The 21114-nt window shown below is 36.1% G+C and overlaps 1 protein-coding gene across 1 annotated transcript; it reads right to left on the bottom strand.

Annotated features, from left to right (window-relative positions):
* Positions 1–196: 196 nt before the first annotated feature.
* Positions 197–18806, bottom strand: LOC149426564 (vesicle-fusing ATPase 1-like). Its single transcript, XM_089631760.1, has 16 exons — positions 18695–18806; positions 17635–17723; positions 10982–11111; positions 10496–10581; positions 9988–10133; positions 9195–9333; positions 6259–6401; positions 5982–6181; positions 4911–5043; positions 4074–4276; positions 3709–3897; positions 2753–2885; positions 2514–2671; positions 2237–2421; positions 1770–1928; positions 197–1503 (listed from the first exon to the last, which is right to left on the bottom strand). The coding sequence occupies exons 1-16, from the start codon at positions 18704–18706 to the stop codon at positions 1368–1370; spliced, it is 2241 nt and encodes a 746-aa protein (XP_089487886.1). The 5' UTR covers positions 18707–18806; the 3' UTR covers positions 197–1367.
* Positions 18807–21114: the final 2308 nt, after the last annotated feature.

The following is a 21114-nucleotide window of genomic DNA, read 5'->3' as shown; positions in this document are numbered from 1 at the left end:
TATAAAAAAATGTACATAAATACATAAAAAGTCTTTGGACAGTAAGTTTTTTATAGATCAGAAAAATGCTAAAATAAACTTTATAATATTTATGTAACAGTTCAAGATAAGTTATATAATTTTCTATTTCTTTTAACAGGTGCATTTATAATGTACAGAATTGACGTTATTAATTGATTTGTTCAAAAGTTAACCGACTCAGTTAAGAAATGAATACATTATTAACACATTCTTTACATTATTTTATTCAAATAGCTAAGCTATGTACGTCAATATTTTATTTTTAAGCATATTTAAATAACAGATACATTATTAAAATTACAAATAATGTTTTGCAATTGCCCCTCAACATTTAATCATTATCTTTTGTTTCAAGTTTTGATTCCCAATAGTAGAGTTTAAAATATCTAGATAATGTGAGAACATTGATACATACTATGTATATATTTTTAAAGATACATTAAGAAGCTGTAAACACCGAGAAGAATGAGTTCTGATTCATGAATAAACCACGTTGAATGTTTTTCCTGAACTATTTTCAAGCAATGAGAATATTTATGAACAATTAATTTATTAATATTTTGTTGTTTAAGCAAATACACGGAAAACAGTTATGCATATTTAGTATCCACGAATATATGCGGACTTTGATAACACGATTAATACATTTGAAATATCTCTAGATCGCCATCTTTTAAATACCTTCCTGTGGCTTTCTAAAGAAATGCTTTGTCTTCTCAATTGCCATAGGATAACATAACTCAACAATAACATCAAGTTTCGTGTGAATCCAAAGTTAGGTGTTAGAAATTGCCCATATCGATGAATGTTTGGAATGGTAATGTTTCGTCACTTTCAGAGATTTCATCATAGTCTTCTATGGAAGTCTTCTGGTTATCAATAGGCAAGCAATCCACAATCTGGCACTGGCTACACTCGACTGACTTGACTGACTCGACTGTCGGCTCATCGTACTGTACACGGCTGTTCGGCAAACACTGATCAACAGTTACATTTTCATGCAAATCTATATTTGAATTACTTTCATCAATAATAATACTAGAACCATTGCAATCATCAAAAGATATTTCTTTAGAGAATGAAGATAGTTTGAAAAAGTCCTTGTTACCATTTAAAGTGGGATACATTTGTAAGTCCTTAAGTTTCAGCTGCATTTGAATAGCAGGTGTGGGTGGTGACGGTACATGGGTATTGGAATTGAGTTCATCCGTCAGTGAGATATTATCGTGGTCACCTTGCAAGCTGGGGAACACCTCATTGTCCAATGAAATATCTTGAGATGGAGTGAAAATGGACATTCGCGGCCTTATGGATGATTTGACTAAATGCTCGGGGCGGAGTACCCCTTATTGAGTATAAGTACCGGCATTCATGCCCCCCTCTTCCTCCAACTTCGTCAGGAACTTGACTACTCGATACTGCTCTTCTGTCTGCCGAGCCATGTCTATGAGTCCCAGAAGTTTCTTGATTCCAATAAAAACTCTGCAAACAAAAAATGTTATGTTTGGTAAATGCCTTTCAATCTTTGATATTTGTAAGAGAAATTGATTAGATCTATGTACATATTTTATTTCACTGGTAAAAATGAAGAAAAACTAACTTGGTGGAAATGTTGCATTTTGTACCACCAAGCCATCCGACAAGTCTCTTTTTGTTAGAAATCTGTCTGTTAGGAAATGTGAACAATTTAGAAACTTTACAGTAAAATTTCTACTGCATTGCACAAGGATAAGAATTTGAAATCTTACTTGTGTCCCTGTATTTGTCGCTGGATAGCCTTCAGATCCTTCTTGGAGAAAACGTCAGACTCTTCAAGCACTGAGAGAAGGTGGTCGCCATGGGAGAGGTTGGGGACGTGCAGAACTGCGGTGAAAGCGGACAGGAGCTCCATGTCTTCCAACACCTGCCTAGCAATGGAGAATACAAGACCATTACACTAAATACATAGTCATGAACAAAAGACACAATGTATACATCTAGTTTCAGGTAGGTACCGTGAGACATCAGGAGGTCTCCGGTGACACCCTTTTTCAAGTAAAAACAACAACATAGTTCAGACACTCACTCAGCTGAGCAACCGTCCACCCTCCGCCCTTGTCCACAAGACATGGCATGCACAGTCCAGCCCAGCAACAGTAAGGCACGGGGCGGGGGAGGGCGGTCACTTGGCTGGGTAAACATTCTAAGCCAGTGAATACATATGATATGGGCTTACCTCCTGCTGCTCGTGCAGAGGACCAGAAGTTTCCTTCCTTTGGGCGGCTGCTTCTTCAGTAGAACCAGGAGTGCCTGCAGGGTCAAGTTGCTGTATCTGGGCCCAATCGAACCATAGTCCAGCAGTCGCTCGATGTTGTCCACCAAAATACATGATAATGTCGAACGGTAGGCATCATCGAATACCTGCGCAAAGTAACCAGAAAAAAGGATCAAAATTTGAATAATAATTATTACAAGAAATAATAAGAGGAGTTGCATGCTAATTTAGATCTTACCTTTCTGATTTGAAGGCATTTGGCATTTTCGGTAAATCCAACCATTTCTTCCGGAGAGCAAACCTTGACGAATGGGAAATCTGACATCTTGGCGAGCTGAGCTGCCAATGCGGTTTTGCCTGAGTTGGGTGGGCCCTCCAAAAGAACGGAAACAAGACCTGCAAATTAAAATCATAAAGAATTATTACAAAATAACCAATAAAAGAGGATGAATAAGATTTAAGAGGTGTAGAAGTTACCACTGGATTCCGCAGCCTGCGCCTGTTGAATGTACAGCGCTCCGTCTTCCAGGAGCGAGGATACGGGGGTACCCCAGTTGATGATTCCACGGGAGAGGAAGTGGTCCAAAGCTTCGGCTGATGTTCCGAATGCCTGCGAGGATTAAGAATCATCAGATATGATGAGTCAACCATCAGTAATTAATCATAATATTTATCAACCATTTTTAGAAAATAGTACCATAATACAGACAGTGCAGTTATAAAGGGCCGGTACATTCCGTGCAGTGGGGGTAGGAACCTGGGAGGGGTCTCAATGTATTGGGAGAGTTGTGCTGTTTTCAGTCGTTACCATGGTTTGGTCTGGACAACACCGGGGCTTCACGTTTCTTGAAAATGGCCGTTCTTTCGTCGCCACCCAGCAGGCCTTCTATCTCTGTGGACCGGTGAATAAACTTAATTTTCAGTATTGGCCTGAAATTAACCCAAGGTAACTTCATTCTCCAAAAGTGACCGTGTGGTGGCACCTCATTTCTCTGAGGAGTGAGAGGTGGCCCGCTCGCTCACCAGATTTGAGTATTTGCGACTTATTTCTGCGGGGCTATCCAAATGAAAATGTTTTTAAACATCAGCCTTACACCTTGGAAGAACAATCAAATTCGGAAGAAAATCGCCGCTATACCCGTCGAGATGTGCCAAAATGCGGCAGAAAACTTCAGTAATCACATTTTTCAAATTTTATTCTTAAATATAAACACCCGCTAAACTGCCAAAGCAGTTTTTTCATGTATCGCTGCTGGGAGCCATCATCTTTCTGATGTCATCTTCAGGACTTGATTCATAAAACAGCGATGTACCGAATAAAATTTAAAAAAAACCCATTTCTGTAAGTTGCGCTGTTTTTTTTAATAGCCTTTCAAAACTGCACTGTCTGTTTTGCTGCACCCTATATATATATACATAAAATTTCTTCTTACTGGCTTGATATCATTTTCAAGGGCATGCAAGAAGTCCTGACGGTTGACGTAGAGCTTCTCCATGGCCTGAGGGTCGAGCTCTACCTTGCTAGCGGCCTTAATCAAACGGTTCATGGCAGTGGACTGAGCAGCCCTTACCAAACCTTCCAGCTCAGCACCAGAGAAGTTCTTGGTCAATGCTGCCAACTCCTGTAAAACATCCATTAATTAACAATACAGGCAGAACAGACATGAAGCAAAAATAAGAATAAAAATGTCTTCAAGGCTAGATATTGGATCGATTACATATCTCAAAAAGTTATGAGAAAGCAAGATTTCAATTGTAGATATGTTATTATCGTTACATTATCGTTACAAGTTCGTACTTTATTGTCCACATCTTCGTTGATCTTTTTGTGTTCCCTCATCCTCTTAGTGTGAATGTTTAGGATTTGGAAGCGTCCCTCTTCATTGGGAAGGCCAATTTCCATTTGCACTTCCAGCCTACCGGGTCTCATGAGAGCCTCGTCAATCATGTCCTTCCTGTTGGTCATTCCAATGACAAGAATGTTGTTCAGTTGTTCCACACCTAAAATAAAATGGATAGTTACACCTCTGCCCATTATTTGTAATATCAATGTTGTCCATAACTAACTAACCATCACAATGTTTCCTCGCAGGGACAGACAGAGAGGACGGACCGCCAAACAATTCGGTCTAGGCACACATTCCTTGCCACATTCATACATCATCTCATACATACTCATTTGTTATTCTGACATGGCCCTACTCAAGTATCTGGTTCACTTGACCGTGCCATGTCTTCCTCATGCGCGCCTCCGACAATCGATGCATTATCAAAAATCTTTATCAAACAACTGCTGAATGAACATGCTTCTTGTCAATTTGTTGGCATATTCATTGTTCATTTTTTATATTAACTTCTTGCGGTATTCTGTAGGGTTTTATCAGGGTTAATCATATGTCCATAATACGGGAAGAATGCGTCCATTGTGTCTTTTAGCGAGAGGAAGTGTATCTGCATCTTGAAGAAAAATGTGTCGTAGAAGGAAGGAAACACAAAGCCTGGCAGGTTTTCCGAAGCCGAGTTATGAGCACGACTCATTCTCATTGGGAAAAGTTTAAGCTTCTATGCTCCAATGATTGCAATCCATTCTTAAGACAGGGACGCATGGGGATAAGAAAGCAGCTAAAATACGTACCATCAATCTTGGCAAGAAGCTGATTGACAACAGTGTCGTGGACTCCCGTATTTCCTCCAACTGATCCTCTGGCTTTGCAAATGGCATCTATCTCATCGAAGATGATGATGTGCAGGCCGCTGTTGGGGCCACACTGATAAAAATAAGGAGAATTTTAATAACATATAATAACAGTTCCATTTATCACTCGGTGTATTTGATTAAAACCGATTATTAGGACGACAAAACATGTTACTTTAGGCCCTTCGTCCACAAGATTATACAAATATCCGATCCTCATGGTGTGTACTCACGGTGCAAACAACTTATCACGCATACTCCGTACACGTCGATACTGAAATTAAGACACTTGCAATCCCACCAATTATAGTTGTGCAGATGCATTGTTACAAAATTTTTGACACTAGTGATGCCTGGATATAAGTCTCGATGATGTGAGTGGCGACAACTTTGCTTGGCTGGTTACGGGACACTAGCATCGCCGATGAGTTGACAAAATGTCGGCAACTTGTGCCTGTGTATGAACCTCCATGCAGCAATGGCAGTCCATGGCTTTTCAGTGAGCTAGAGTAGTAAGATTGAAAAATAAAATATTGATTTTGTTTTCCAATTTTTTATATAGTATGAAGATTCTTTCAGTTTGGGGAAAAATCTTCTTTCAAATTTTTTTAATAAAATTTTATTTTTTGTTAATGTTACCATTCTAGCTCATTGAAAAGTTACAGACCGCCACTGCCATGCAGATGTATTTGTCGTCATTTATGCATGTAGTCGCAAAGATTCTAGAATCGTTGAGTATTGGATACTTGCGTAGCAGCCTTGTGTTTGAAGAAATGCAGAAAATTTATTAATATGTACTATGAGAATGTGTTTGAATGGGGTGTTTTATTTATATGAACTATGCGGGGTATTGAACACTTTCACTTGCTTCCTATCCAGATATTCAATTATATGGACAACCCTGATTGCAAATATTCCAGATAATCAATACTCTACTGTTTTTAGGGTTGATTGTATAGTATGTATAGTATATACCGTAATGGTAAAACACATAATCTGACATGGACTTACCCTTTTTTCTTCTTCTTCTGCGTCAGCAAAGAGCCTTCGTACATTAGCTTCACTCTCACCAACATACTTGTCTAAGATTTGAGGTCCATTGACGATCTTAGGCTCGCGAGCGTTCAGCATCTGACCAATCTGCCGAGCCATTAGGGTCTTACCCGTGCCGGGGGGGCCAAACAACAGAATTCCCTTCACGTGCTTGCATCCTGGAAATTAAACAAAAATTAAATTAATATCAAGAATCTATTTGAATAAATTTGCCAATATTTATTCTGTAAATTACCTAATTGTTCAACAATTTCAGGAGGAAAGACCCTAGAAGCGAAAGCTCGTCGGAAAATGGCGTTGAATTCTTTGTCCAGGCCACCAATTCCCATCTTTCCGAAGTCCCAGTCAGGGTTGATGATAGATTGCCTTGGCTGCACTCTGAAAAATAATGTTTTATAAAAATCAAGTGATACATAGTTGAATTACAATATTTGACACTAGAAAGTGTGTAGGAAAAGGAATTGAGTATACATGTACATTAGGGTGGAGTGACGTTGTATGGGACTTTTTTTTTTAAAGATGCCAGTACTGTAATAGCAAAAAAAAGTTGCCTTTATATAACACCTCTTTCGTCTAAAAAAATCAACTCGATCGAAACATTCCTTTATTCAACAACCAGCACATTTATATTTAGAAAAAAATTGTATGAAAAAAGTCGCTGAAAACTCTGCCAAGCATTATAAACAAGCGATATTCATAGCAAAAATACAATTTTATTAGGGGTTTTATAGCTAATAAGGTGCATAACACATGTGAAAATAAAAATAAAATTACCATAGTTTCAAGGCGGGGTCTATTTTTGGTTTTTTGAAGAGGATTATTGATTTTTTATTGTTTTTTTCGTGTTTTTGAGAAACATGTTTTTTTATTAAATAAAATAATTTTACAAAGAGGATTTTTTTAAACATTATCGAAGTTTTATAATATTTGTCGTGTTTTGAAATGAGATTTGGTGTGAAATTCGGGCATTATATGCCTAGATTTTATTGTCGCCCGAATGAATCCATCTCTTGCTTCAGGCCCAACTGTAGACAACGATGCCTGGGTAACTAATTTGATGCACCTCTCGACTGCTTGAGTGTGGCAGGGAAATCTGGGAAATTCAATACTGTCCTTTTCTTCACCGAAATTATTTATCATTTTGACTAGGTCGTCATTACTGATTTCAGATAGTATCGGTAGCGGTGTAACTTCGCATTCCTGCCAGTTGATAATATCGTAATATTTACTTGCTGAAAAGTTTATTGTTGGAATAATAAAGTCTCTAACAACAGATGGACTCGGACATCTATCTTGCGCCTTTAATATTCGTCTCGAACCCAATTCTCTTACAATAAGGTTGTCATCCATTATCATGGATAGTAGCAGATTTTCCGGGTGGCAAAAATAGGCGTTTCTTTGAATTACTGGATTAATTATATCTCGTAGATCGGTGCTCAAATATCGGGTGAGTTTTATTATAGTAAAAACATGTAATGCCCCATCTTTACACGACGGGTGCCTCTTTATCTCAAACCATGTCGGAGCATATGCTTTAACAACATATTCAGCAAGAATTTTTAGGTTCACTGAAGGGTTAGTTGTTCCTATATATAATCGAAGTATTGAGTTTGCTGTCGTCAACCAGCGTGAGTGAAAAATACTACCTGGATGAAGGTATGCTAAATTTGGTGGGCAGTGACCTGTTGTAACTGCAAAACATATTTCGTACAAGTATTTTTGGTCCGCGCTCAAATTTTTCAATTCCTCTGCGTTGAGTTTGTGCATCTCAAAGTGTATTGGTGAATAATTTATAACGGTGTTTTTAGAGCTGCTTGAAAGAAGTTTTCCAATAGGTCCTGAAAACCCTTTAGGTCCTGTTGTAGCACCATCTAAGTGTTGAAACAAGTGGCGAAGGGGAAGTTCGTTTGCATGAAGCTGACAGATAAACCATTGTAACGGATGACCTAATTCCAATTCCATGAATCTAGTAGTTCAGTTGCCTGTATTGACAGCAGTGGGTTTTGCCTGTATTGCAAGGAATTTTCTGGAGGTTGCGAAGAATGTGAAGAAAATGATTGGTTTTCATAAAAAAAGGGTTGACGTGGTTTTGTCGCTGATGCTGTAGATGAGCTGACCTTCGAAGCAAGTTCAGATAAACGAGCTTGCATCCTCATTTTCCGATGTAATTTTTTTTGTTGTGTCGGTGTCTATTGCTCCCAGCATCATTTTTCTCGAGGATCTTTGGTCTTGAAGGAATGCTTGTTCTTTGGTGGGTACCTTGCGCGTCTTTTCGCAGGAACACATATTCAGATTGTTACATTTGCATGAAGCAATATCGAAAAGTTTATTCATTTTGATTTTATGACACACTTTTGTTTGGCCAATTTTTAAGTTTTAAGTATTCGTTATAATGATCTTGGATCAGTTTCATCACTCGATTGTGTGAAACAATGGGAATAGAAGCGCGCTTCCAAATTCCTTCAACAATTGCAGATATAACACTTTTTATTTCGAATACTGACGGTTTTTTGTAGAGTTAAGATTACGCTCATATCGTAAGAACAAATAATGTTTAATCACTTCTGAGACAGTAAGTAACACTTGAGAGTTCATTTCAGTTGGTGCCCCGAATATTGGACATAAAATTTTGCTTCTCGTGTAATTTGCATTCATTTTCACAACAATTATATGTGTTAAAATTTAATCGGACAAGGATTCTAACTCGTCTACGGTCAGCGGTAGCCGAAACGAAACTAGATGCAAGTCGCATCTAGTTTCTGCGACGAAACAATAGGAGCGAAATTATCCCCCCCACCTCCACAGCGCTCACAAAACTCTCTAGTTTAACAGCAATTTATGCAGTGTTTTTTTTTATAAAACATGTAATGTTCAATAAGGTAAATGCAATTGAAAGTAATGGATATTATTTTATATTTTTGAGACTGTACTCAGATTTTGGGGAAAAAAGGCTAAATTTACGTTTTTTACGTTACGAAATCGCTAGGTTGTTGAATGAAGACATAAGTTTCGATTTTTTTAAGTATTTTTACGTGAATATGAATGACATGAAGCATCTTTTGGCAGTTATTACAATACCGAGATTTGATTTTTGCAATGTCGCTCCACGCTAATGTACATGTCATAATATATATGTAGTTAGTTGTAGTGTAATATAACAGATTTTGGTACCCTTTGGCCTTGCCGGTCAGGTTGAGTCCGGAGCTCTCAGCCTTGTCAAACTGCACACAAGCGTCCGGCAGGCATCGGCCTACCCTCACTCGGTGGGGAACTGCATCCGTCCCGGCTTTCAGAGCAGCCAAGTCAACAGCTGCCAAACAATTACCATGTTTAAACTCTCATATGGTTCTATACGGAATGAGAGAAATGTCTTGTTTCCCTCATACCCTCTACCCTTTGAACCAACGAGGACTTAATATAATAATGATTAAATATTATAGTGTATCAGGCTTGCTAACTGTCTCCGTTGTCATTAAAATTGAATGATATCATTTCTGGTGTGGGATAAAACATGCTTTATTGGTGTCGACCACGCCTTTGGGAGTTGGGCATGGGCAGATTTTACTTTTAGTGTTTTTTTCCACAATTCAAAAATATATTTATTTAATTATTCATATAAAATCATATTCACATGACTTGATAGTAGGTAGAAAAAAGGCATTCGTCAAATTTCCATTGTAAAAAGATGACATACATCAAAGCTCCACTGTAAAAAGTTAGCATACATCAAAGTTGCACTGTATAGCATACAGCAAGTTCCACTGAGAACGACTGGCAATGAATGAGTCAATTGATTGTGCAAATGGATAAAATTCGTCCAAAAATAATAGAAAAAAAAACAATCAAAACGCTCAGATCGAAAAAAACTAAGTTTTTTGAGTTCTCTTTGTGATTAACTTGTTTCATGCTTGTACTATGAGTTTTCGGACACCATGTGGCAGTATAGATATATAAAGTGTCTCACCTTCCAATGACTTGATGACGAGGGATAAGATCTTCTTATCCTGGAAGCTGAAGGCCAACTGTTGGCCGACGGTGAATATTTGCCCGGCGAATTGGGCCAGAAAGTCACGAGCCATGAGCTCCGAGTCATACGATTCTGTGGCAGTACTGCAAAATATAATATTATTGTATTAATATTGAGTAACAGAGTGGTTGATACTTTCAATCCTGGTGAATTAAAAGTGATTCAAAAGCCATATTTGGTTACCAAAGCTTAAACGATTATCGTGATTATCTTAAATGATTATATTTACTGAATTTCATTGACAGGATAATATTATACTTGTGTAAAGGCATACCACCGATAAATCCATTATAAGTGCTCTCTAACAATGCAAGCAACAACAAAAAATAGGTAACAAAGGAGCTCTCAGTGGCAGGACCATTCATACTCGTGAATAATGATATACATATCTAGATATTCACACCATACAAGATTAGCGATATGTTTTAGGCTTGTTAGAGCTTACGTTTTCTTAGACATGAAGTCAGCCTCCAGCACAATGGAGCACAGGCAATCTGCCGCGCTGGCTGGGAAAGCCTTCACATCGATGGTCTGCAAATTTTTTGGGACATTAAACATTAATTTCATCAGTAAGTATGATATGAAACACTATAATTTCGAAAGTGTGTCTTCTGTTCCCAAGGGCATTGATCTTATATTTAGATGAGACATGAAGCGAAAAAATAGGGTTCACTTTTATGCCTCCAATTGACCTCCAATGCTCTAATTAAACCTATCAAAACCGGTCTACGCACACTGCTGAACACGATTTAATAGTGGAACACTTTTCAACGAAATAGTGCCTCTAATTATATAACTCTATGCCTAAACGTGATTTTTCATGATATTTGAGTAGTAAGAGCATAAGCATACAGAGCCTAGAATAAAATAATAATACATTTATATAATATAAATATGTAATACATTATTAATAGTGAATTTTATTACTAACTTGTTTGATGGAAAGTGTGGCCCATTTCCTCTGTGGGGCGGAGAATCCGATGGTTCCCCTTTCAACTCCGTTGTTGAACCGTATTGTGAAAACAAAATGTTGAGATGGTCCAGTAGATACTTCAATGTGTCTGGAAAAAATCAATATTACATAAAACAATTTTTTTATGTTTATGAAATAAATTTTTGGCAAAAAATATTATTTACAAATAGGCATAATATATATACAGATCCATATGCAGAAAAAAAGCTGCAGTCACCATAATGGCAACACCTTTGCATAAAAACAAATACTGTAGATTAGTAACATGTCCAGTTGACATTTTGCTTAAATTGATGGCAACATACGAATTACTGTAATTTAGCAGCGGGAGTTTTAAGGATTAGTCTCAGAAAATATAAATTTAACTTATTTAACTCTTTTTTGTTTTGTTTTGGTTGGTTTTCTTTCATACATTTTAATGGTTATTATGTTAAATATTAAATTCTTTATTTTACGTTACTAGTAAATTATTGAAATCCAAAATTCATAAAAAATTTAAGATAACCTTATGTAGGTAGGTACATGATTAATTATTTGCTCATATATATAATGCGAACTTAATAGCCTTTTAAAAAATACAATTGGCAGTTTCACCTGTTGTTTAGAGAGGGAATAAAATACTTATATAATTGTGAGAAATTTTCGTTTTCTTATTTTTAAGGTTGTCCAACACAAGTACTATACTCTAATAATATATGTAGGTTTGGCCTTACAAACAACCTATCCCTCGCCATGGATATATTCCCAACGGAAACAGGCCAAGCCCACATATATTATGAGAGAAAAGCGCCAGTGTGCAGAGGTGGCTCTGTGGCTCCAGAGCCAGAGAGCCGCCAGAAATGTTAATACATATTGCAAATGCGTAGTGAAGCCGGTAGTACAATATTGTTTAACTTAAAATTATTAATTGATTAATTATTTGAATATGTTTGTCACGATTCAATGAATGATTTTCGATTTTTTCAATACGATATCCACAGAATTTGACATTTTAAATTATTCCATGCAAATTACGTCAACAATGCTAAACATAATTTCACAAACTAATATTCAAGTTCAGGCTGTCGTTAAAATAACAAGCAAAACAGATGATGAAAAAAATGCTCCCTTAACGAGCGACATTTGGCATAACGAGTGACGCAGAAAGGGCAAGACCCATCATCACGTCACTCACTTGCGAGCCGGGACTTCCGCGCCAGTGTTTTAGTCTCCGGTGATAATAGAGACATTCCACTAGCACATTAGTGTAGCATGCGATCACACATTTTTCTAAACTTGTGTTCAGACATTCTAAACCTCACTTCTGCTTGGAAGATGGTGGAGATTGTGTATTTGGCCAATGCCATGGGACTGGAGGTGGTTATCAACGATATTGATGATATTGTGGAAAAGCACAGACAAGAGCTGACCACCTAAGAGCTTATGGAGTTAAATTGTGTTTCACAGCAAGAAGTTATTTTATTTATTTATTTATTATTGGACAATTTGTATAGCGCCGCTTTTGTGAGATATCACCTCAGGGGCGCTTTACAGTTGATGCAGGTATTACAGAAAATATAAATATTACAAAAATAGAGTGAAGTTAAGTTAAGTAAAATGAAGTAAAGGAACAGGTGACACGAAGATAGAAGATGGAGACTCTGCAGCAAGAATCCTTAATTATGGAGGAGAGTTTGTTAGTGGATGAAGAGGAAGCAGCAGAGCAACAATCTTCTGGCGCAATAAGAGAAATGCTAAAGCATGGGAAAAGTTGCAAGTACATTGAGAAGCATCACCCTAATAAGGAGGTGGCTATGCATTCTATAAATATATTCAATGAATTATCATTTGCATAATGTGATGCAGCATCAGCTGCATCAGCATCAGCTGCATCAGCATCAGCTGCATCAGCATCAGCTGCATCAGCATCAGCTGCATCAGCATCAGCTGCATCAGCATCAGCTGCATCAGCATCAGCTGCATCAGCATCAGCTGCATCAGCATCAGCTGCATCAGCATCAGCTGCATCAGCATCAGCTGCATCAGCATCAGCTGCATCAGCATCAGCTGCATCAGCATCAGCTGCATCAGCATCAGCTGCATCAGCATCAGCTGCATCAGCATCAGCTGCATCAGCATCAGCTGCATCAGCATCAGCTGCATCAGCATCAGCTGCATCAGCATCAGCTGCATCAGCATCAGCTGCATCAGCATCAGCTGCATCAGCATCAGCTGCATCAGCATTAGCTGCATCAGCATTAGCTGAGCATTAGCTGAGCATCAGCATGCAGCATTAGCTGCATCACATTTTCACCAAATTTTGAAGCGTCGGCAAAAACAATTAGAACTAACTAGAAAAAAAAAACAAACTGTAGTCTGCTTTGTAGTAAAAAAAAGAATTATTTGTCATAAATTCATAAATAATAAACTAGTAATATTTTTTTTGCAAATCGTAATCGCATTCTATGTTGTTACGCTTCTTAAAAATTTATAAGTATGTAATTTTATTTGAAAAACGTAAAAAAAAGAGTATTTTTTTGGCATGGAACGCATTATAGTATTTTACATTGATTTATATGGGAAAAATAGTTTCACTTAACGAGTGTTTCACATAACAAGTAAGATTCTGGAACGTATTATAACTCTATAGCAAAGAGAAAGAAAGGAGACAGTTTGAGGACAAAATTTAAAGTGACCCACGGAAGTTACATATATACAATAGCTTCTCATTTGGACACTAGATGTCACTGGAACCCGCTATTACCGTACGAATATGCACGAATATTAAAACAAAATTAATAATCGGGTAGTTTGTTAAATCATTTTTTATATTAATACTATTGCAGCATATTTGTGAGGTCATTGACCAAATGACCCTCATAGAAGAGCCGCCACTGTCCGTGTGAGACTAGCATTAGACTTTTATCACAATTCTTATTCATGTATGCTTTTAAGAGGACATTCAAACTTTATTAAAAAAATAATTAATAGCAGTCATTGCAAACATTAGGCGAATTTTCTTTAATATTGAAATCTAATATAAATCTAGACTTCATTATTTACAGAAATTCCAATACACCAATAATTACTTTTTGAATTCAATTATTTAACGCAATATATTCGGGAAGCGCTACAACGCGTTCAGTTAGTCTAGCGTGTTGCCAGAATTTTGATGAAGCTGTGTGTATTAGTAGTTCATAGTATTTGATAATAGTCTACCCAATTTAGAGAAAGTTTAATTTACCTTACGAAAATGACTGAACGGTTGCGGTAAGGCTGATTTTATTATTTATCATGTCTGGCCTTAGGTAATGTATATTCGAATAATTTCAAAGGCGTAAATGTGACATTTTTAAGAAAAATGGGTTATAAATGTGGCAACCGTCAGGATTTCAAACTCTAAATATCTGTATCAGAATTCTGAACGAAAAATGCAACTCGGCCTACAATTTCAATTTGAAAATGCGATTTAATTTCAAACATGGAAATCTGCTATGGAGTGAGAAAAAATATGGTAATCTGTAATATTGTCCGATCACAAAGTTTTATTATGATGACATAACACAATGGCGGAGTGCGTCGGTTCATAGGATTTAAAAAAAAAAAATACCAAACGAGAAACAAAAGTGAAAATCTGTTTAAATGTTAGAATCATAATCGGCAATCTATACTAATATCGAAGGCAGTAATGAGCAAAATGTCACTTTCAAATACGGCATTCTGGAAAATATTTTGAATTTTTTTTACACAAATTCTCATTAAATAAAAAAAACACCTTCAAATGAACCAGAAATAAATGTACTACACAAAAACATCTACATAACTTTACCCAAGTATTCCGAGTTAAAGGTTTTTTGGTCTGCTGAAATAATAAGGTAACATCAGATTGCCGCCTTTGAAATTATATGACTCATTTATGATAAGTAATTTTTTTTTTGAAAAGTACACAATATACAGTTTCATTAAATTTTGTGTCCTCTTTCTGAGACACATAAAATCAAAACAAGGGTCACGATTTGCAGTAGCAAAAGCAGCAACCATTGCATGCCATATATAAATGTATGTATTTTAACTAACTAATTATTTAATACATGCTGTAATGGTACAAATCATCAAAAAAAACTTATTTAATTTTCTGTAATATGGATATTTTTATAGACTAGTTAGAAAAAATATAGTGGGGAAAAAAGTGTTTTGAGGGTAGATCCATACTCAAATCATAAAGGTAGAAACACGCAGGGTCGACGTACGCGTTACTACGTTCCCAGGTCGACGTACACACTGGTTTTACACATGCAACACGCGATACCATGTGACATCTAGATCTCTAGATCTTACGTACGTGGCTTGATTTGATGTATATTATTTAGGTAATGTTTGTGTGTTTCACATCTCAACAGACGCAATTCGTAGTAATTTTAGCTTTGTAAAGTTTTGTGATTCTGAAAGCGAATTTGAGGACGATTTACTAAGATTGTAATTTTTAAATGAATATTTTCGTATTAAAAAAAATTAAAAAGGGGAGAAGAACACTTTGGATTCACAAAATAAAAAAAAGACAAGTGTTAAAAGAGTTCCATGCTCTAGTAAAAGAAATAGAATCTGAAGTCCAACGATTCTTCAAGTTCTTCCGTAGATCAAAGGCAAATTTAACGAGCTTCACAGCATTATTGAATGTAACAAAAGAAAGAAAATACACGTCTCCGGAAGTCAATTATTGGTACCAGAGAAAGACTGGCAGTTTTCTACAGTACAAATGCAGTTCATTCTGAGTACAACAGGAATAATATTGAAAAGAATTATATTTTAGAAATTTTTTACTCAATGTCAACATAATATTATGTAGGTAATGATCACAGCAATTGTTCATGTTATTGTTGTGTCTCCTGCACCTGCTCCTCCAACCTGCCGCTAGCTACGGTGAGCAGCTGAAGAGCTCTGCTTCCTTTAAAGCTGAATGCAAATTCATTCTGATTCATATCTGATCTATATAAATGCGTGTCAAACCAACTGTCATATCAATATGTCAAAACAAACAACCTTAGATGTATAGATATTACCTCTCACAGATGTGAAATCAACTCATTGGTAGAGATGGCAAAATTTCGTTTTAACTAAAAACGCGAAAAAATATTTATGGTTCGAAAATAGGGCATTTATAAGTTTTCTTTGCGTTTCAAGGCATTTGAAAGTGTTTCCAGTGATTTCTATTTCACGAATTAACGCGAAAAACGTGATTTTGGCCATATTTCAGCTAAATTATTCTATTTAGCGAAATAGGCGCGAATTTCCCGAAAATACCGGGTATTGACTGACAGGCGTACGAGAATGAAGGAGCCCACTATTAAAACGTGCGCAATGCTATCATTCAATCAGTAAAGTGCCTTTTCCATTGTTTTTTGTATTATTTATTTATTTATTTATTTCTATACATACATTACAGTGTCTACCAAATATTTACATTTGTATATAATACATAAATTTAGAACTGTTGTTAATATGGTGTTTTATTTTATTTTTATGCTGGGTGTGAGGTAGGTTTGAGTAGGTGACACTGTGGTGGGTAGTGTTATATTATGTTTCGTGAACATCTCACGTATTTACCTGTATTTCAAATATGCCTACTTTATTTCATTTTTGGAAGCCAGTCCTACCTCTTTTTACAATTTTGTTACTATTTTATGTGTAAATATTTAATATTTTTAATTTATACTGTACGCTGAATTTAAACGCTTTCCGAGAATATAGAGTATTTCAGAAGTCAAAGAACCATACAAATTGGAGAAGCTGATACAGTAATATTTAGTCCAGTACAACTAAAGAAGAATTGAGAAAAATGAAAGAATGTGCAGGGAAAAGTATTATGCCTACTTTATTTAATTTTTGGAAGCCTTTCCTACGATTTTTTATAATTTTTTTACTATTTTATGTGTAAATATTTAATATTTTTGTACTATAGGCTAAAATTGCTTTTTGACATTACACAAATTGTGCGAAATAAATGACGCCTATTGATGTTAATCGCAATCTGCATTTGTTGTGTTTGTGTTCGACCCGTACTTAGAGTTTCCTTCCTTATTAATTTAATATTAAAATTAATTATTAAAAATCTTTCACATGGAAATACTTGCAAATGAAGGTTAAACATATATTTTACCAAAAATACTTAAAATATGCGCTAAAAACATTCAGGAAATACATTTTTTTCTATTTTGCTACAAAACGCTAAATTATGCCTCAAAATCCTATAAAACGCTAAATTTCCAATTGTTAATGCTAAAAAATCTGAAAATTAATACTAAATTTTGCCATCTCTATACATCCCACGCCGATCTGGACAGCCCAGATTAGCATAGCAATGGTAGTGAAGGTTTGCATTGCGTGTGACAAGTGCGATTCTAAAGCATCTATTTCCATAGAAAATGTATGGATTGGAATTAGTCCGGATATCTTAATGCATTGCTTACGTAGTGTACATCGACCCAGTGTGTTTCTACATCAACACATTCTTTAATTTACGATTTACTGACCTTTATTTAGGCCTTCTTAGACATAATGTATTTTGCACTTATCACATTTTAACATAAGGCCATAGATATGTTTCAATTTTAATCGGATTTGGCACTACTCACTTAACATCGCTGCTGAAGTCGTCAGCGTTGGCGAAAGCGCAATTAGTGATGGCCAGGTCGTCCGACGGACACCGCTCCGCCCTCATCTTCTGTAAAATAAAAAAAATGATTGCTAAATTATATGTAGCAATAATAAAAATATTATGCTTTTCCTCACTGTCAAAAAAATAATAAATATATCTGCCGAACATTCGGAATCATCATAGAATAGCAATAGGGGAAGTATCTGTACAGGTTTACAAAGCTAAAAATAATATAATAATCTGTAGCAGAAAAAAATATTAACTTTCTGTGCTCCACTCTCTAGCTCTTCTATAGAAAAAAGCCTTTACTTCAGTGATCCTTGTTCATTCGTCCGGCTTCGCTCCAAAATAGTGGAAAAATTTAATATAATTTTGTACAATTTACTTTCAAATACGATTTTTCATAATCGGATAACTCACTTTTTCAACCACTTTAGGCTGTGGGGATTTTCGTTCATTTCGTTTGGGTTCTCGGGGTACGGACTCATCAGAGTTAGACTTGAGACAAATACTATCAACAAAGTATCCAAAAATATTGCTACACATTTTTTGTTACTTATATAATTATTCTTAAAAATTAGGACATTTAATTGCCACCTCGAAAAAAATATTTGCCAGCTGACTGACTGCTTCAAATATTGAAATAGAAAACGAGATAACTTGGTCTGATCAAATGAAATGCAACTTTAGTGCAGATGAAGATAACACGTATGTGAAGTATTACTCAAGACTAAATAAATATATGGAAATAATAATGACATAATTTAATAAATATGACTCAACTGTCAAAAAATCTGTCATTGTTATGATATACGTTTATGCAAAATGTTCATTTTAAAATTAGTGAGAGGTTGTGATCGAAATGTTTATTTGATATAATTAAGTATTTCAAGACATTGAGTTATGCAGAATTTTAACATCCATAAAATCATAACATAAAAATGACGCCAGACAAAGCAAGTTTTTTTTTATTACCCATATTAATAAAAAAGAATGTGGTAAAAGAGTAAATAATAATCATTTTTAGTAATACAAACCATTGCTGCCATGATAGTTTTGTGTTTTTCCTCCTGAATTGACAGCAGAAAACTCCTTACCCTTCTGACTTACGAAATCCGCAATGCGGGAGAATCAATAATGACACTTGGATAAAACCAGCAAATAACACAACACTGAGCATGCGCGTGGCAAGGGCAATACTAAATGCTACTAAAAATTAAATTATTATGTGTAGTACCTACTTTTTTAATATTATTGTTTATTTTGAGGCCGGTTGGAAATAAAAAATATTATTAGCAGGACTTTAGGCGTGATGTATTTATAGGTTCATAGAGAGTGCTTTATTTATGGGTTCATACTTTCATAGTGGGACCATACACAGGGACAACTAACTAACTAACTAACCATCACGCCGTTTCTCCGCAGGGGTAGGCAGAGAGGACGGACCGCCAAACAACTCGGTCTTGGCAAACACTCCTTGCCTCATTCACATTCATACATCGTCGCATACATACTCTTCTATTGTTCTGACTCTTGACATGGCCCGACTCAAGTATCTGATTCACTTGGTTGTGCCATGTCTTCCTCGGGCGTCCCCGACTTCTGCTACCATTCACATTTGCATCATATATTCTCCTTACACTCCTTTCTTCGCTCATTCGCTCTACATGCCCAAACCATCTAAGCGTCCCTTTCTTGATCTTACTCATTACGCTTACATCAGCCTTGCACTCTTTGCGGATAACCACATTCCTCACACGATCATACATGATTTTACCACACATGCGCCTCAGGGATCTCATTTCAACAGCATTCAATCTACTTTCATCCTTTCTTTGCCAGTTCCATGCCTCACTTCCATACATCAGGGTAGGTACCAGCACTCCATTGTGGACTGCTAACTTCGCTTCTTTGGAAAAATTTTTGTTAGCGCCAACTGCGTTCAGTCCTCCATTAATGGAGTTACCTGCATTTACTCTTCTTTCAATATCTCTGTCAGCCTTCCCATCTCTCGTAAACATGCTTCCAAAATACACAAATTCATCCACCTGTTCCAAGTATAACTACTAACTGTGATTATTCGTCATTCCCCACTTCTTTTCTGCAATTGAAAATATATTAAAATATTTTTTGTCTTTGGTTTTCTGTTTTCATTTTATGTGCCTATCTATATATTGTTATTTCGTCTAATTTATTTTTCTTATTATTTGTCTGATTTCTTGTGAGAAATGTGGAAATCCGCAAAGAGTGCAAGGCTGATGTAAGCGTAATGAGTAAGATCAAGAAAGGGACGCTTAGATGGTTTGGACATGTAGAGCGAATGAGCGAAGGAAGGAGTGTAAGGAAAATATATGATGCAAATGGTAGCAGAATTCGGGGACGCCCGAGGAAGACATGGCACGATCAAGTGAATTAGATACTCGAGTCGGGACATGTCAAGAGTCAGAATAATAGAAGAGTATGGATGAGACGATGTATGAATGTGAATGAGGCAAGAAATGTGTGCAAAGACCGAGTTGTTTGGGGGTCCGTCCTCTGTGCCCACCCTTGCGAGGAAACGACGTGATGGTTAGTTAGTTATTTCGTCTAATTTATTTTTCTTATTATTTGTCCGATTTCTTTTTGTTATTTCAAAATATGCTATGTATTGCATTGCACTACCCCTGCCGTGGACCTAAAAAGGCATTTTTAGGTCCATGACCCCTGCATACATTCTGGAATAAACTATTTTTATTATTAAAGCAAAATTTTGGTCGTCGGTGCATGGGTGATGTGAAATATTCCTAAGTAAGTAAAATCATTCAAGTTCAAAATTGGAAACGATAAGTAAATCATATCAAACAAGAGATAATGTAGGTGCCTGCCAAATCTATTATTTTTTAATAAATTATTATAATAATTTTGTTAGATAAGAGTATTTCTTTTGTTAATATTATATCTAATTGACAGTTCTACATCTAGTCCAAGCGATAACCGTAAAAATTATGTACTATAGGCGTGGGTAGTTAATTTATGCGATAGGCCACTTGTGAGTGGTTTATTTATGACTTCAACATTAGATTCCGATTTATATATTTTTTTTTAAAAGAAAGACCAATATTCCCGGGTTACGAATAACCTGACAATATTTGAAAATCTCCTACTACCACCACAGTAAGCTGAAAATGTTGCTTGTGTTGTGATCGAGGACTTAGCCAGCCTAGGAATTGAACACACTAAGCCTGGGTGGGACCCAAACGCGATGTCAACTCGGCCACCGACCGGTTAACATCGCGTTGATAACATATTTATTTATACACTTTTTGCAAGTTATGCTTTAAAATATTAAAACAAATTAGTACTTTGTTTGCGCCTGTACTTACGCAATATAAATAAAAATAAATAGTTTTTATAAGGACAAAACTATTCACATTCATATTGCATATATGTACAGGTGCAAACAAATAATTTGTGGTAA

The sequence above is a fragment of the Hesperophylax consimilis genome, chromosome 1 (genome assembly GCF_061612785.1).
Source record: "Hesperophylax consimilis isolate HC1 chromosome 1, BYU_Hcon_1.0, whole genome shotgun sequence".
Classification (NCBI taxonomy): Eukaryota; Metazoa; Arthropoda; class Insecta; order Trichoptera; family Limnephilidae; genus Hesperophylax; species Hesperophylax consimilis.
The sequence above is the reverse complement of the archived record's forward strand: the minus strand, read 5'-3'. Positions and strand labels throughout refer to the sequence as shown.

Bases quoted from the DNA above. Each gene is read 5' to 3' on its own strand.
- LOC149426564 (XM_089631760.1), bottom strand. The intron at 6,182-6,258 runs GTAATTTACAGA...TTTAATTTCCAG, and splicing joins TGAAATTGTTGAACAATTAG to GATGCAAGCACGTGAAGGGA. The intron at 1,929-2,236 runs GTAAGCCCATAT...CTCCATTGCTAG, and splicing joins CTCTGCACGAGCAGCAGGAG to GCAGGTGTTGGAAGACATGG.